This window comes from Solea solea, chromosome 2 (genome assembly GCF_958295425.1).
Source record: "Solea solea chromosome 2, fSolSol10.1, whole genome shotgun sequence".
NCBI classification, from domain to species: Eukaryota; Metazoa; Chordata; class Actinopteri; order Pleuronectiformes; family Soleidae; genus Solea; species Solea solea.
This window is the reverse complement of record NC_081135.1, coordinates 35,378,186-35,394,754: the sequence shown is the minus strand read 5'-3', so window position 1 is coordinate 35,394,754 and position 16,569 is coordinate 35,378,186. Positions and strand designations below refer to the sequence as shown.

Below are 16,569 nucleotides of genomic sequence, written 5' to 3'. Positions count from 1 at the left end.
ATTTCAACGTGGTTGTTACCCTTTGTGTACCAGAAGTTTGGTTGCAAATGCAACTTTGAAACGTGAAATACGCACATGAAGAAATGCTGTATGCACAGATGGCATTAACTTGACATGTGAGAAAATGTTTTGGGCAGTCAAGAAACAACAAACACCGTACACAATTCAATTCCCAGAGATGAAATAATCATCAGATCTTACTGTAGTTAAGTATTTTAAGAACTGTATTAAATTACTTTCTAAGCAAACCAAAAGGACAAGAGTAATTATTACCAAAGCTTATAAATTTCAACCTGCAAGACCTGTTGGTTTCACACGTTCATCTGTATACATACATATGAACCAAATAGATAGTTTGTTTCTGAGATAAACAGCCAGAAGGTTATATGTGTGTAACAGAATATATATATATATAATATATACAGAACAATTGAAGAACAATTAAGAATGGGTTTTCGCAACGGCATAACCTTAAAGACCATGTTAGTTTAAAGACAGTGTGTAGCTCTACATTATGTTTATGTCACGGGAGCCAGGTTTCAGTATTTGAAGTGTCACAATGCGTTTGATACAATTTCTGAACCAGGGGTAGAAGAAGGCGTAGATGACAGGGTTCAAACACGAGTTAAAATGGGCCAGCCAGATTTCAACTGCTGCTGACGAGGCATCAACTGAAGTGTCCTCTCCCACCATAATCGGGTAGTAGTACGGACAGAAGCAAATCAGAAACACGATGACAACAATGCCGAGAGTCATGGCTGCTTTCAACTCTGTTTTCTTCACAGTCCCCGAGCGCTGTGTCGATATCGTTGCAATGTGAGAGCGAATGGCTCGGGCATGAGACAAAGCCACCACAAACACTCTCATATACAGAACTATGATGATGGTTATGGGTATGGCAAAGGTGAAGATGAAGTCAACAAGTCCTGCAACGTAACTGATGACCACAACACACTCTCCGAGGCATGCTATGGACTTTCCAGGGTGTTTGAGGTCATCTATTAAAAGGAAAATCCTGTAGAAAATGGAACAAAGCCAACACAAACACACACATAACTGCACCTTTTTTTTAGTGACCTTGTCAGGATAACGCAGAGGGTCGCAAATGGCGATGTAGCGGTCCAGTGATATAAGCACCATGCTGGCGACTGACGCAGATGTAATGATGTAGTCTATGATATAATATAGAGTGCACACAATGTCCCCGAGAAGCCAGCATGCCTCGATGTAGATAATTTCCACTGGCATCAGCAGGAAGCCCACAAAGAGGTCAGACACTGCCAGTGAGAGGAGGAGGAGGTTGGTGGGTGTGTGGAGCTGCCTGGAGAAGGAGAACATCATCACTAAAAATGCTGTAACCACAAAATCACAAGTTATTTCCCGCTGCATTACCGTGTTGTTATTATGTACTGTAACGCGTCAATAGCAAATCATAGCTTTATCATACATATCTGGGTAAGTGATTACATTTTAGATGAGTGAGAGTACCTGAAGTGTGAGATGGAGATGATGACCAACAGGTTAAGAGCCACAGTGACCAGAGAGATGATGGAAAGCAGGGTATAAATCAGCATGGCCTCTGTGTAAGGCTGAGACGGCTTCTTGCAGGAGTTGTTGAGTTGTGGGAAGCAGAAGTCAGCTCTGTCTAGATTCTCCATCACCAGAGGAGGAAGCTACCAAGTTCCGGCAGCTCATGCCCCTCCTATCTTTCATGCTACCGCGTAGAATTTTCCCTTTTATAGAGACTTTACAATATTTTTTTCGCCCCTCAAGGTTTACATCAGCCATTTCCCAAACGTAAGATTGCTATGGATACTCTAAAAGTCTTCAATGGCCCACCAAACTTTAATCAACACAAACGCTATGGTGAATTCGAAACACCTTATACCACCTTGGGTCCACAGCCTGTAAATCAAGTAAAGTTGATAAAGAAAACAAGATTCTAGCCATTGATACATTTTTAAGAAACACAGCAGGCCCAATAATTTGGTTTGACCCTTGACAGATGTGCCTAGCATCTACTGGTGGGTGTTCGCAATTGGTGGTCCAGGTCGGTCAGATGTTCAGAGTTCCATGTCTGCTTTGTGTTTCCACATGTGAGTACATGGGCATGGTTCCGTTCATACTAACATTATACTAGACAAGCACTCTTCAACTGTGCTTTCAAGCTCTCATTCCATTTCAGTAGCGATGGTTTCTTGCATAGGAGTTTGCCATCATCGGCGTGTATGTGTATTCTTTGAACACTGAGTTGTACGTGCGGGTAACAGTGCTTTATTCTCCACATGAGGGTCACTTGGAGAGCTGAAGCACCCTGACCAGGTGGCCAGTCCTTCACCTGGTCCTTGGGATCTTGGTCAAAGTCAGTCTTTCGTTGTAATTTTCTTTGGTCATCTTCTGTCTCTTTTGACCAAAAAAAGTCTAGTTTTGCTACATGGAGGATATGGATCACTACCTAAAGGGTCATCATCTTACATAATGTACATTATGTGGACATGCAGACATGGAAATATGACCTGACCCTAATGATTGACAACCTAAGTGCAGAGAACAGATTTTTTCTTATATGTATTAAATAAATTAACTAATGCAGCTGCAATTTGTTAACTTCCTACAGCAGCTGACCTTTGACTAACAATGCCAATGCACTTCCACTCCCACTCAGGCTAAAGACTGACATGAAGAATGGTGAAATTAAAGTTAATGTTAAGTTAAAAAGTTATCCAAAGAGACATCCAAAGGATTCTGTCTATAGCTAAGCAATAGCATAGATAAGAAATCAGATAAAACCATGGACACGGACAATGTATTTTTGGCCACTGTTAGCGTTACCAGTTATTAGTAGTACTCTACATGGTATTTTACACACACACAGCAACAGTTGAAGTAGCAGAATTTTTTTACTACTGACAAGAGTGGCACCCATTTTGGAATCCTATTTTAGGGTCTGTGCGTTTTTTCCCACTGATTTGCAGCTACAACTGTAACACACAATAGGCTACACAAGCTTTGAAGTTGTAGGTGAATAACAAAACATGTTGATGGATGAGGAAAAATCACTTTTTTTAATGGCCTTAATGGCTCTGTACTTTGTCCTGGGTTTATTTATTTTTTTTGGCAGTGATGGCAGTGGTTGGGGAATTTTTGGGGGAATTTTATCCACATTCGGATTTTCACAGTGATAAAATAATGATGGCATTCCATAATGGCAACTCATTACTTTTTGATATCAAGTAATATTATTAACTTTTAAAGTAGTCATATGTAACGAGTAACTTACTACTTGATGATAATGGCCAAATTAATTATTCTCTCTCCCCCATTCAGTCGCGGCATACTTTACCTATACCTAAACCATAAACAAGTGCACTTTCATTCCACGTCAGTGGCGGCGATTTCTTGCATAAAGTTCACCCTCACTTTTTTTATTCTCACTCACTTCATGTAATATCATGTCAATAATAATAATTATGTTTCATAACATATGATTTTACCCCAATTTGAAGTAAATGGTGCAAAATGGAAACAAATGTCTTGGTCAGCAAAAAAAAAAAAGTTACCCAAGTGAAAAGTAACCCAAAACATCTCAACACCACCTGTGGTAAACAAGTTTTGAGTGAACGATAAATGAAGCAATGATTACATCACTTGTTTTTGTGTTGTGCATCATATTTTGTTAAAGGTCATGACTGGAAAAATAAAAAAAAAGTTTGTTTACTTTGAGAAATCTTTTGTTTTCTAACCTTTGACAGTATCTTAACACCTTTGATTGCATGATGTCACTATCTGAAGCAGGTGTGAAAACTCTGTTGGCCTCTGAGGTGCACGCCCATTAGCAGCAGCTAACACACTAAAAGTCATTCACAGTCAAGGGGCAAATTAAAGGTGGCAAGTTTTAATGAGTAATGTTTTTGTTGCATCAGCCACGTGAGAATTTACCTGACATGCGTGCGTGACTGAGGAAACATGTATGTTTTTGGAATTAGTTTAATGTTGTTTTTTTTAAAATGTGTAAAAATGCAGTGTGTAACTTTCAAACATAATCAAACGTCTATTACATTCAAATTCAAATGCATCTGTTATTAATCGATTACTTAATTCATTGTCAACTATTTTGATAATCAATTTATTGGTTTGAATGTTATTCAAACTATCTGACTTTTCAGCTTCTTAAATGTGAAAAAAATGTTTTGCTCCATATAAAAAAGAAATCTTTAAAACTAAATGATTTTGATTTGTGGAGTTATTTCCAGGTATGCAAAAACAATGATCAAAGGTTAATCGAGAATTTTCTACCTATCCATTTCCTCCACAGGAGGGTCGCAGGGGGGTGCTGCGCCAATCTCAGTTGACATAGGGCGATAGGCGGTGTACACCCTGGACAGTTCGCCAGTCCATCACAGGGGCACATAGAGAGAAAAAAAACAACCATTCACTCTCACACACACACCTATGGTCAATTTAGAGTGTCCAATCTACCTAATCCATATATTGCATGTTTTTGGACTGTGGAGAGAAGCTGGAGAACCCGGGAAAAACCCACGCACAAATGGGGAGAACATTCAAACTCCATGCAGAAAGGCCCTTATTCTGACCGTGGCCTCCATTGACTAATTGATTATGAAAATAATCATTAGTTGCAACTCTACATTCAAACCATTTTCAAATTAATTCATATTATGATGATTAAGTCTATCAGCTCCCCATGACTCTCTGTGTTTCTCAGTATAGCAGTGTTTAGATTGTATGTTGCCAGGTGAATTTCCCATGCTGCACACAGGAAGTGTTTAATTATGTGTCAGGACAGATGGAGGCAATAGTGAAGTGAGATGACTGCAAACAGGTTGGAGTATGACTGAAAACACAAAAAAGCACCCATGAAAAGTTTTATGAGTGAATTATACTGCTCAAAAAAACCTGGCAATTCAGCTGTTTGAAAGGCCCTGCACTGCTGATGTATACACAACACTTCCTCAGGTCTGATAGTATTGCTAGATAGAGCTTGTTTTCAGACAAATTAACATAATTTTTGTTCACAGAGGCAGAATAATAACATCAGCAAAAGCACATCAACAGTCTCACCAAAAGTCACACACTGTAGCTTTAATGTGGATGGGGACTGATGTTGTTTTCAGGTTCCATGAAAAACAGGAAGTACATTCAAAGTGTGTCTTGTTTGGATTGGTTTTCCAGAATTTGATGTGTATTTTTCATGTTTGACATGCTTTTTTCAACCTGAACCCCATTTTCCAATGGTTTTGTTCTCTACAATGTAAATTGAGAGAATTTACATTCACTGCAATGGACAACATTGATTTCTCTCTTTTCTTTTTAATCGACCCTTGCTCAGACCTGCAGTAATGGGAACGTAAACCCAGAGTGAACCCACTTATTTCTTCTTATTCCAATTTGTTGGCACCTTGTCGATGTTCTTATTTTGCTCCTTTACTGCTGTGACATTGTGGTGCATAACATTCAGACAGCAGAAATTAAAACGTTCAGTTGAAATGTTTCATATATTCATATATTTTACATAAAATATGTAAATAGCCACTTTTGAAACACCTAGTGAGTGTGTTTATCAGTTTATAAGTATATCGGTATAGTATAGTAGTATAAGTATAAATATAGTATATGTTTGGTTTTAGCGCTCTGTGTTTGTTGAATTGTTTATTGTTATTTTGCTCATTGTTGTGATTTATAATCTTTAATTTAACTGATTTAATGACATAACTTTTGCCACCTGGAAAAGTGTTAAAGTGCTTCTGTTTACTTTGAATAGTTGGTCTACTTGCAGTCCTGATTGCATCATATGGTGATGATGTTAGAGCTTGTTTTGTGTTGCGGTAACACCTCTAATTACAGCTGTGTCATTATTTGACACTAATGAAAGCAGGTGTGAAAACCGTCTCAACGAGAAAAGAGTAAACAGCAGTAAGCAGCTGTGTGTGTGCGCGTGTGTGTGTGTGTGTGTGTGTGTGGAGCTGAATGGAAAGTCAACAAAATGTCTCTAAAAGGTCAAGTCAATTGCATCCTGAATTATAGGATGCAATAATTCTGTAATAACACCAGATATATTTTTTATTTAGATTAACAAGTATCCACTATGATATGGTATTGGTGTTTACTAGGACTTGGCAAATATGGGATATATCTCAAGTCTTAAATGAAGCATAAATAACAAAGAACACAGCATGAATAAATAAATAAATAAATATTTATATTAACATTTCACACACTTGAGTTACATACAATGTCAACACTAAGGTGGAAATCAAAGCAAAGTTTAAATCACTTCCACTCAGTTGCTCAAATATGTGGATTTAAGCAAAAAATGCATAATTTGAACAAAAGCCAATTTTTGGGGAAACAAAAGTAATAGCCCCTCCTCCTGGAAGGAAGCAGAATTTGCTTTGCTTTTGGTGTGAGCACACCATTTGTGCTGTAATTTGGTTAGTTAATGACAAAAACACACACACACAACCTTCAAACAGTATAATAGTCCATGTTTACTTTTTATTGATTAAAAGTCAAAAAACTCACATTGCTTGCAAGATCTTGAAAAGTTTTCCGAAGTAGATCATATAAGAATGTTTACAAAAATAGCAGAAACACCTTGGAGATTAAGTTCATTTTTGGGCTTGACCAATAATGAAACTCTACAGAATCATGGTGGGACTGTCACCAATTTTAATCTTTAACCTCATGTAATCAACTTTGCACACCAATTTTGGTAAAGCAAACCCCAGAACCCAACAAGAGACCAAACATATCTTAAGCTAGAAAAGGGAACAGCTGAGATTCCAGGTTATTACATGTATTACATGTGGTATTATAGCGTTTATAGTGAATACATCTGACCACTTGTTTTTTGAGGGGGTTTTTTTTATCAGGAAAAAGGAAAAACAGAAAAAAGAGAAAACAGAAATGTGTCCTGAGCTTTGGTTGGTCCAAGTTGCCAGGTCCAAGTGGAACCCTGAAAAGATAACCAAATTGAAGTTATGGTCAGCTTTGAATAAAAGATGGTTTACGCATCGGTAGGAGGTCAGGGTGATTTATCTACAGAAATGATTGCATAACATTAAAATAATGTAGCCTAGGGTACCACAGAGATGGCGGAATGGAAAACCAAAACACAAAGTGATAACCACAAAAATAGCACTCATCCCATCCACACCATGTACACCAGCCAACCTGATGTGTACCTTTACACATAAAGCTCGACTAAGGGCTCTTTTGTTGGTTTATGGCTCAGGTTTATCTGGGTGGAAACGTTTGTCTTCATTTCAAAAAGTGGCAGTGCAAGATGGTAGCCTCTGTAAAGCAAGGCCCTCCATAAAATACATACATTGCGCATATGGTGTTTTTCCATTTACAACTGGAAGTCGGAACTGGAAGTAACTCATCTCAGAGTTGACCACCTTCCAGTTGAGAAGTCGTAAAAAAGACAAACAAGGATGCAAATGTGTCGTATCTCGGGCTAGCCATCATTAGCAATACCAGTTGATAAAGCTCTACATAGTATTTAGCACAAACAGGCAGAGTAGTAACAGTACTATATGTACAACTGACCCAATGTGAAACAAATAAGACAGAGGCGTGTTTTTACTATTGAAATGAGTGGCAACCATCTTGGAATCCAGTGTCAGGGCTTGTGAGGTCGCTCTGACTTTTTTCGATTTGCAAATCCTGCTAGTGATAGATCCAATTCCAGCGGACACTGGGCAATAGACAACAATTCCCACTCACATTTAGAACCTCCAGTTAACCTAAAGATAATGCAGATGGGTTGCACTGGGGAGAAGAAGTACCCAGATGAAAGCTCATGCAGACATGAGGACACCATGCAACGCAAACACTTACTTAATAAGTCCAGGCCAAGTTGATGAGGGCAGGAGCTCCTTCCTCATATATTGGCATGACAGATCTGGCCCTTCTCTTGGGGTGGCCGCATTTCTAGAGAACATTTAAATGACAGAAGTGTTTGGTTTTAGTTTCAATTGTTGACATCGTTTCAAGGACCAACAGAGATAAAACAATGTTTTTGTACTAGTATGATTACTAACAATGCTTATTTTTGAATTCATATGAATCTAATCAGGAACTGGCCGTACCGGCATGCAGTCATTCCGCTGCTTGACACACAGTTTTACTTGGCAGTGCAAGTAGACATTGCGATCCTTTCCAGTGAACTGGAAAGCACTGAAAAAGAAGGTGCTGGATGTTCCCACTCCATTGGCCATCATCTTGACAGTCTTGTCAATAGGGTTAGGGCAACTGCACAAAAAAAAGCAGATATGATGGGGATAAGCCAGCAACAACAAACACAAGTATATTCGTCATGGGAATGAAAAGCCATGTTTTTGCCTAGTTGAATAGTTCGCTTTGGTAGGGAACATTGTTTTTGCATTTCCATTAGTAATAGTACCAAAATATCCCAACCGTTCCATTTATGGCACCCTTCCCTTGGGTTACATCTCATTGACATGCCATCGGGAACGTAAGCCTGACCCAGGCAACTGCACGGTACCAAACCGAACCGTACCATAATGGTAACATGGCAATTGAGTGTCTCACCCATCGATGATGAGGTCATATCTCAGGCTTGCATTTGGAGAGGGCATGTTGGTTGCCCAGCAGGCATCGCTCACCACAGCAACAAATTCCCCATCCAACCCCTCCGTTTTGAGATCCACCCAAATCTTCTCATCCAGTTGGACGTTAAGATTTTGTTTTGCATTTTTGCTTCCAGGATTGGTGTAGGCCTCCATGGTGAGATTATAACCCCATGCTCCTGAAACAATCTCCTGGGTCACAGAGCTGAAACGCAAAGACAGATTTTATTTTGCCTGCATCGTAATTATCCTAGACTCATGTGGGCACTCAAAAACCTATTGCCAAGCTCAATCCCAACCCAGATATCACACACCTGTCTTTAACTGTGATGCCCAAGCTCTTAGTATCCGGCTGAGTGTAAAAACAGGAGAAGTCGATTTGCACTGTAGTCTGACGATTGATTAAGCTCGACATGGAGCTGCTCCGTGTCGTAATGGTGTTCTTGTAGACAATTCGGCTGTCGTTTAACTACAGGGACACAAAAATAATTGTTGCAGTGATTTTAGATGCACATAGCTGTTTATAACATTTTCAAAATCCAACTCTGTTATGCCCAGAGTGCTAAAGGAGATACCCACCATAACCACTGTGCCACAAGTGTCACTGCTGTCGAAATTGAACGTCACCATGTGGGTCTCTTCATCCAGTTCACCTTTGCAGGACTGGTCATTGAGTTGTAAGGCAGTGTAGTTGATGCTTGTGGCCGCCAAGAGACAATTAGCCAGAGTTATTGAAGCAGCCTGCTTATTGCAGACTGTTGGTTCTCCTAAAGGCCATAACAAAACATTTAGGTAAGTTACTTTTAGTCCATAATGCAACCCATTCTCATACGGGTGTCATATACTGTCGTTCTCTCACGTCCCTCAACACCTCTGTGAGACGCGGAAGGGTACCAACATGATGGGTTTCTATATGAGTTTCAACAGCAAAGCTGTGCTACCACTGACTCACCAAAAGAGTTTGTTGGTTCATACTTGGAGGCAAAACTGGCCCGACAGAGGCAACTTGTTTCCCCATTTAAGGCAACACCACAGAACTCATGATCACTGCAGTACATGTCCTGACAGCGGACCTGGTGAGCTGCAAACACACACGGAAACAGACATGTGAAGAAATACTCAACAGTTTTAAAAAAAATCAGATAGTGATACAAATATCCTCTCCAGAGGTCAGTGTAGCCAACTTATTTGATTCTTAATCAGGTTTTAGTGTCTTTATATTTAAAATGTAAGGTGAATATTTTAGCACTGTGATTTTCATCTGGTCATGGTTGCATGGTCTGGTTTCCTGGTGTCATGAAACATAATACAAGATAGAGAAACAGCCTTACAGCATCCATATTCTGACTTCCATCCCTCCATTGTGATATTGTTGCGGAGTCTGCAGCCCTTGACATATGCCTGCAGGAATTGGCACTTGAGACCATCCACTGCAGGGTATTTGCAAAGAATTTGTTTGCAGGCAGTTACATAGGACTCTGGGTCAATATGCTCAGTGCAAGTGGTGAAGGGAGCCTCTTTCAGTCGACTACACCTATTCAAGCAATACAGAGGGAAAATGGCACATTTAAAATCATAACTATAAAGGCATTTTGCAAACTGAAGGTTGCATTTGGTGCAATAAATTGAAAAAAAGAAATTGAAAAACCACGGACGCTGATCCCCCCTACATTCTATAGTGTTTGGAATAGTATAACAGAAATGAGGAAACATATAATGTTGTCTCAACGTTTCACATGACATTATATCATAATATTTGATTAAATGGATTGGACAGTGAATACACTGTTCAATGTAACTGGCATGTGTTTATTCAGATATTGTATATTATTGCACAATCACTGTATCATGTTATTATTGCCATCTTTGGTTCATGTATAATTTGTATCATGTCCTGAGTTCCCCTGTGTATGTTATCCCCAACATACAGTATGATATAAAAGCTCCTCGTGCCACATCAAATAAGTAAGAGGAGCTATTTTGATGTGAAACATGTTAAAACAGAGTCAAAGGAAAATTCCCAGGCACTCTACTTTCAATTATTTAATGTAGTGGGTATCTGTGTCCATAAGATTTGTTTTATTACCCCAAAGAAGGCTTGAGGCCAAAATGCTTCAGTGCATAGTGTATTACGAATTTAGAATCAGATGTTTTCTTTAATTTCCTTTTAACAAACTTAAGTCTGTGTTTCCTGCACATACCATTCAGTAGCAGCATCACAGTCGACTGTAGCATCAGGATCCTCAACATGCTGTTCTTGACAGCTGTGGGTGACAAACAACATGTTATTTTGTCTCATTTTTTTTGGGCCACAACTTTGCCCCAATCTGAAATTGTGTTGGAGGTCTTACCCAGAGGCGCTGTGCGCAGAGGCCATTTCTCCACTTACAGTAGAATTGACGGTGCCACATAAACCGGTCACCTGTGCAGCAGTCGTTCCTGGACAGTTTTGGGAGAGAACATTTGACAGGTCACCAAACATTCAAACCAGATTTATATTTCAGCACAGTATAGGGCGACTGGCCTTTATTGATTTTAACACAAAACAAAGCCTTAAACAAACATCAAATCAAATCAGATCTGCGTATTTCAACATGTATGTAATTTAAGTAATTAACAGAGAATAGTAATATCTTTTATCACTGCTAAGTGACATTGTTTGGCCTGACACAAAACGGACAACTCTGGTGTCAACTGACTCTCGTGCTAAGGGCAGTTCATGAAGTTCACAAAATAACTCTACCTTACCTTAAAAAAGGTTTTTAGATCTGGCTAAAAATGTCTTTATTTAGGGTCGAGATATGTATATAAGAAGAAAGAATTTCCTTATGAAATGCATCAATGGCCATATGTATGCAGATTATGCAGTTGCATTTTAATAGATCAATAAGGTAAACTACTCTCTTTCAAATCATATGCTGGAGTTTTATGTTTAAGGTGATCCACATCTGTCATGCCCTGCCTTGCCTCCTCCTTTCACCTCCAGCATGCAATCAGCTCACCTGCAGTGGGAGCACACCTGCTCCCAATTCACTCATCAACTCAGCCTACATATTTCCTGGTCCTGCAGTTAGTCACTCCTCACCATATTGAGACAGACTACTCAGTGGTAGTCACGGCTCTCCTGAAAAGCCTTGTTTACGCTAGTGTGTAACTCACTGCTTGTTGTTTTTTACATAAACAGTTAAAACTGCCTCTTCTCCTCGCCTGCCTGCTATTGGGTCCTAAACTGAATTGTGACAACATTGTTAGCTTTTTGGCATCTTTTTAAGGCTGGTTCATAACCTGAGAACATGTCTGTTTGATCAGAATATCTGAAATTAAATAGAAAGTTGTGAAAATTATCCAAACTAAAATTAATTGACTAAAAATATTAATCAGAATGATTACTGAAGCCTTACATGTTACCTGTAATGTGGATATAAGCAGTGTTGCCATCAAAGTGGATATAAACTGTGTAACCATTGCCAAGTATCTTTGCTGTCACCCCTCTCCAGTCCTTGGAGAGCTCCACACCACGGACAATCTGAGCGTCGGTTCCAAGATGTAGCTCTTCGCCATTCAGCTACATCAAAATGGAGCAATTATTATTCACTACAAATACCAAGTGCAAGGCCAATCACTTTAACTTTATTAATTTATATTTCTTCATGTTGGAGACTGAAATTGGCCACACATTGACCACATCAATTAGCCACTGCTTGTGGAGCATTCAATGTCTGGGTCTGTGAAGCTTTTTAGGTATTTACTTTTTTTATTTTTGGTTGTCTGGTTTCATTCCCTAATATCCTGTCAAGTTTTTCTCATGTGTGATTGCTTTCTCCGGAATTATCCACCAAGTGGAGCGTTTGGTTACAGTACGTGTTTCCCTTGAGTTAGAATAACTGGCACCAACCATTTTGGTACCCTTGGGGTACCAGACTAAAATGGTATGGTATGGTCCTGGTGGACCTAGACCAACTCCACCCACGACAGTGACCAACGAAAAATGTCACTCCCGAGCTGTGTTTCGTCAATGCCCTCACTGTCTATTCTCATACAACGCTTAACATTTCTCAGTTGAAACGCTTCCTGACCGAGGGCTTTACCATTCCAACGTAATTTTTCGTACCGGCCATACCATAGGTGCAAACTGCCACAAGCTTTTTTCAGCGTGTCTCGCTTTAGGCCAGCTTTGGTCCTTGGCTTTTGCCTTGAGTGTCTATTGAAACACGACTAGATAACTAGTAGTAACTTACCAGGACACTGCCGCCTTGTTCCAGAGAGATTTCAACACCTTCACTCTCCAGCTGCAGAATCACATGTTCCAAAAAACTGACATCTTTACGACGCCTTTCCTGAAAAACCCCCACCACCTTTAAGCCTGACATTGGTGAGGACCCCAAGAGAGTGTACCCGCAGCGGTCTGGAATGGAGTGGACTCTACCAATGAAATCGATGACGCTAAAGCCAGTCACAGTGCAAATGTGGTTGAAGATGCAACTGGTGAAAGAAAAAAACACTGTTAATGTTTGGTAATTGGACTGAAATGCTTAAGTTATTAGAAGAAAAAACAAATCGGCTGGGGTTAAATAATTACTGTACACATTATATAGACATATTTTGATGGTGTTGTACGCATACAGTAACTTTTTTCTTGCCACACATAAATCCTTTATACGCAGTATTTACCTGCCATTGCCGTCACAATGCTCCATGGGACCACAGTCACTGACTGCAGTAGCAACTCCATTTGCATCACAAGTAACAGAAGAGCAAATGAGTGGGTCTGTTACTGTTGTATCTGTTTTATAAACAGCACCTGGGGAAAAAACAAGGACAACTTGATGTATGCAGTACAAAAAGTCACACAATATTCCTTAAACTGTTAAGTCTTAGCCAATAAACTAAAAGCAATTTGGAACCAGATGCAATTTTTTCTTGCAAGACATAAAATGTGTTGTTTTTTTTGGAAAACAAACTAACCTGAGTATCTGCATCCACTCACATCTGTAATGACACCCACATCTGTTTCATTGGTCTGGAATCTCTGTTTAGAAATTGTGCGGCCGTTGACCTGAACATCCGTCTCCTGTAAAAAGACGTGTCAAAATTAAATCACAGCATTCTCAATTAGAACACAGCTTTTGATTCTACCGAAGTACATCAGGCCCTTAAAAATATATACATCATATCTTGTTACTAATACACTTACCACATCATCATGTGTGTATCCAGAGTAAGTCCTGATTGCCAGAATTGCTTGCGCCCCAAAGTTGCCAAGTTCAATTTGTTCAATCTGGTCAAACAGGATACGGACAGAACTTTGAGTTGGTTAAATTACAGTTAAAAATCTTGACATGTGATCATCCTTTTGTCACAGTATATTTTCATTTTGAAGCTTTTCATTATAAATGACTTTGATGTGACTGTCATGTGAGTTCAGTCAATGCTCATTAAGCCATTCAGCTCTACATGACTCTCCACATGCACGCTTGTCAGTATTGTGGTGTTTATTTTTTGTGTCTGTGGAGACACAGAGTGATACATTTTACCTCACGACAGACAACATGGAAAGTGGAAGCATAATCGCTAGGCTAGTAGAGGTTAGGGGAATAACATTGGTTATACACTGGTTCATCTTCTGAAACATGAGTCAATCAAACCCTTTATCAGGCATGTGATTATAATGGTAACTTCCGTGGATGGCCCGGTGAGGTTGGAGAATCATGTGACTTCTCTTAGCCAATCAGTGACCAGTGATCAGACCCACCAGCAGTGGGTCAGGGTTATAGCATTACACTAAAAATAAATGTTCCTTTTAAGTTTATGTGTGTTTTTCTTATACTTCATATGTATACAACTTTTAGGATATTTTTACCCTTTTTACAGGCAAGGAACCATAAATGTGAAGTGACCTGATCTTGATTTTCTACATGAAAATGTAATATTTTACAAAAGTAGTGAATTTCCAAGTATTTCAATGAGTTCCCGATTAAGGGTTAAGGAATTAACCGTGTTGCTCTAAAACATGAGTGATGTACGTAGTGAGATTTAATGTTGACTGAGAACCAACACTGTTGCAAAACAAATTAAACTGTAAAACACTCACATTGGATTCATCGCTGTCTTTGAACGGTATGCGGTTGACACATTTCCCAGCAGTCTTGAGTTCTGGAATAAGTTGATGGACCCCAGATCCAGTGGGTATTTCTTGCGTGAGGACTTCCAGATCGGCTCTGTCAGCTGTTCCTCTAGACATCAGAATGCAGTCGTTTTGGAGTCCAGGTTCATAGACGCCATTGAAGCAAACTGAAGACCTGCTAGCATTGAAGGCCACCTGCAGTCATCGGTAAATAACAACCTAGTTGTAATTGTAGTTTAAAATGTTACATTTCTTATACTTCTATGGACACCAGATGTTTTTAAAACTAAAACGTTTTGGTGCAGATGAAAGATTGTGACTTTATACTGTGTTACTCACATATACTTTGTCATATTGCCTTCCATAATAAGTGATGGGGCATGAGGAAATGTCCATCTCACCATACCTGGGAAAAGGCTGGCTTGTTGCAGCAGTACCTGGAAAATATAGAGACATAGTCATAAGACACACAGTATGTTTTATGGTTTCAGGAAACCTGCCTTCTCCAAAAAATTATACAATATGTGTGTTAAATTATATCCCAACTTGATTTTATGCATGTTTTACACAATAAATATCTCCAAAGAGCCATTTGTGGGTCTCAGCCCAGTCTCTGGGAATGTTTTTATTTGTTGTGATCATTTGGTAATTATTATTTAAACCTGCCATAGAACATCAGCTTATCTTGGCTGAGTCAACCCATCGCTTAATCATTTTACTAATTGCTTGGCAAGTTTTCAGATGGATGAAATAATGAATGACGACAATGTGGCAGCACAACACTTAAGATCACTTATTTCCTACCTGCAAATGCCAGTGCAGCCATGTATAAAATAGAGCAGAGCATGGTGGCGGTCAGCTGATCCAGGGATCTGAAACAACAACAACAAAAAATCATGATATTTGCTTAAGAGAAACAGTTGCTATTTTACCTGAAAGTTTTAAGTTTTAATTTTCTTACAGCATTAGAAATATGGGTTACTGTCTCAAGAAATGTATCATTTCATTTAGGTTTAAGGAAGAACAGAAAATCACAATAAATCTGAATTTATATATGAAGCCAAGTATCGTGAGGAAAGCAAATTGTCCCACACCGTTCACTGAAATGAAATGCGACAAAATATTATCTAATATCAAGAAGTGAGTTAATTAAATTTAGGTAGGTAAAAAATACTGCAGGTATGGGTATATAATAAATGTTTTTTGACAAAATAATAAAAAAAAACATTAAGTTAATTATCTGTGTGAAGTGATATTTGCATATTTACTCATATTTGTTAGTGTCTTTTAGTAAAAGTGTATGTGGCATTTTAAGTATTATGTGGGTTTTTGTCAATATATTATCTTCAAGCATCATTATTCAGGTAGAATGCTGCAGCCCATCCCAACCAAAACCTGTGACCTTATAGAATTACATAAGTGCACATACCTTCACTACTGCACCAATGTTCTTATTTAAAATATTAATATCCTATATATTTTGCTTTTAAATTGTATTTTTTTATACACTGTATTGTCTCTTTTACATGTTATTTTCCAATATATTTTTTTTTATCCTTATTAACCCTGGGCCATCCTCTTTAAACTTCGCTCTATGTTTAAAACTGATAAAAAGTGATTTATAGATCAGAGGTGAGACTTTCTAGGTTCTCTTACCTTCAGTGGCAGTGAAGGGAAGCAAAGTCTTGCCTTTGGAGAGTGGTCTCACAGGATGCTGGAGCTCTCTTTGTCTGCCTCGTCTCTGTCTCTCTCTGTGGAGGACACAGTGGCGACTGTCTTTGTCCGCGCCTCGGCAGAGAGGAGACACTCTCGCAGCTTCCTGTCACCAAA

General features: G+C 39.0%; 2 protein-coding genes across 2 annotated transcripts; both read right to left on the bottom strand.

The window, feature by feature from the left end:
- Positions 1 to 463: 463 nt before the first annotated feature.
- Positions 464 to 1,658, bottom strand: LOC131455168 (trace amine-associated receptor 13c-like). The gene is made up of 2 exons (XM_058622628.1): positions 1,489 to 1,658; positions 464 to 1,321 (listed from the first exon to the last, which is right to left on the bottom strand). The coding sequence occupies exons 1-2, from the start codon at positions 1,656 to 1,658 to the stop codon at positions 508 to 510; spliced, it is 984 nt and encodes a 327-aa protein (XP_058478611.1). The 3' UTR covers positions 464 to 507.
- A 4,831-nt stretch (positions 1,659 to 6,489) lies between these two features.
- On the bottom strand, positions 6,490 to 16,532 carry LOC131474922 (alpha-tectorin-like). The gene is made up of 19 exons (XM_058652652.1): positions 16,396 to 16,532; positions 15,544 to 15,611; positions 15,079 to 15,176; positions 14,707 to 14,934; positions 13,810 to 13,893; positions 13,581 to 13,686; positions 13,287 to 13,416; positions 12,854 to 13,097; positions 12,017 to 12,180; positions 10,967 to 11,095; positions 10,817 to 10,879; positions 9,947 to 10,149; positions 9,568 to 9,696; positions 9,195 to 9,382; positions 8,930 to 9,084; positions 8,578 to 8,820; positions 8,115 to 8,277; positions 7,864 to 7,956; positions 6,490 to 6,976 (listed from the first exon to the last, which is right to left on the bottom strand). The coding sequence occupies exons 2-18, from the start codon at positions 15,584 to 15,586 to the stop codon at positions 7,864 to 7,866; spliced, it is 2,463 nt and encodes an 820-aa protein (XP_058508635.1). The 5' UTR covers positions 15,587 to 15,611; positions 16,396 to 16,532; the 3' UTR covers positions 6,490 to 6,976.
- Positions 16,533 to 16,569: the final 37 nt, after the last annotated feature.

Coding starts and splice junctions, on each gene's coding strand:
- LOC131474922 (XM_058652652.1), bottom strand. CDS start 15,586: ATGCTCTGCTCTATTTTATACATGGCTGCACTGGCATTTGCAG. Junction 15,177..15,543: donor GGCTGCACTGGCATTTGCAG/GTAGGAAATAAG, acceptor TATATTTTCCAG/GTACTGCTGCAACAAGCCAG. Junction 9,383..9,567: donor TGAACCAACAAACTCTTTTG/GTGAGTCAGTGG, acceptor TATGGCCTTTAG/GAGAACCAACAGTCTGCAAT.
- LOC131455168 (XM_058622628.1), bottom strand. CDS start 1,658: ATGGAGAATCTAGACAGAGCTGACTTCTGCTTCCCACAACTCAACAAC. Junction 1,322..1,488: donor ATCTCCATCTCACACTTCAG/GTACTCTCACTC, acceptor CTCCTTCTCCAG/GCAGCTCCACACACCCACCA.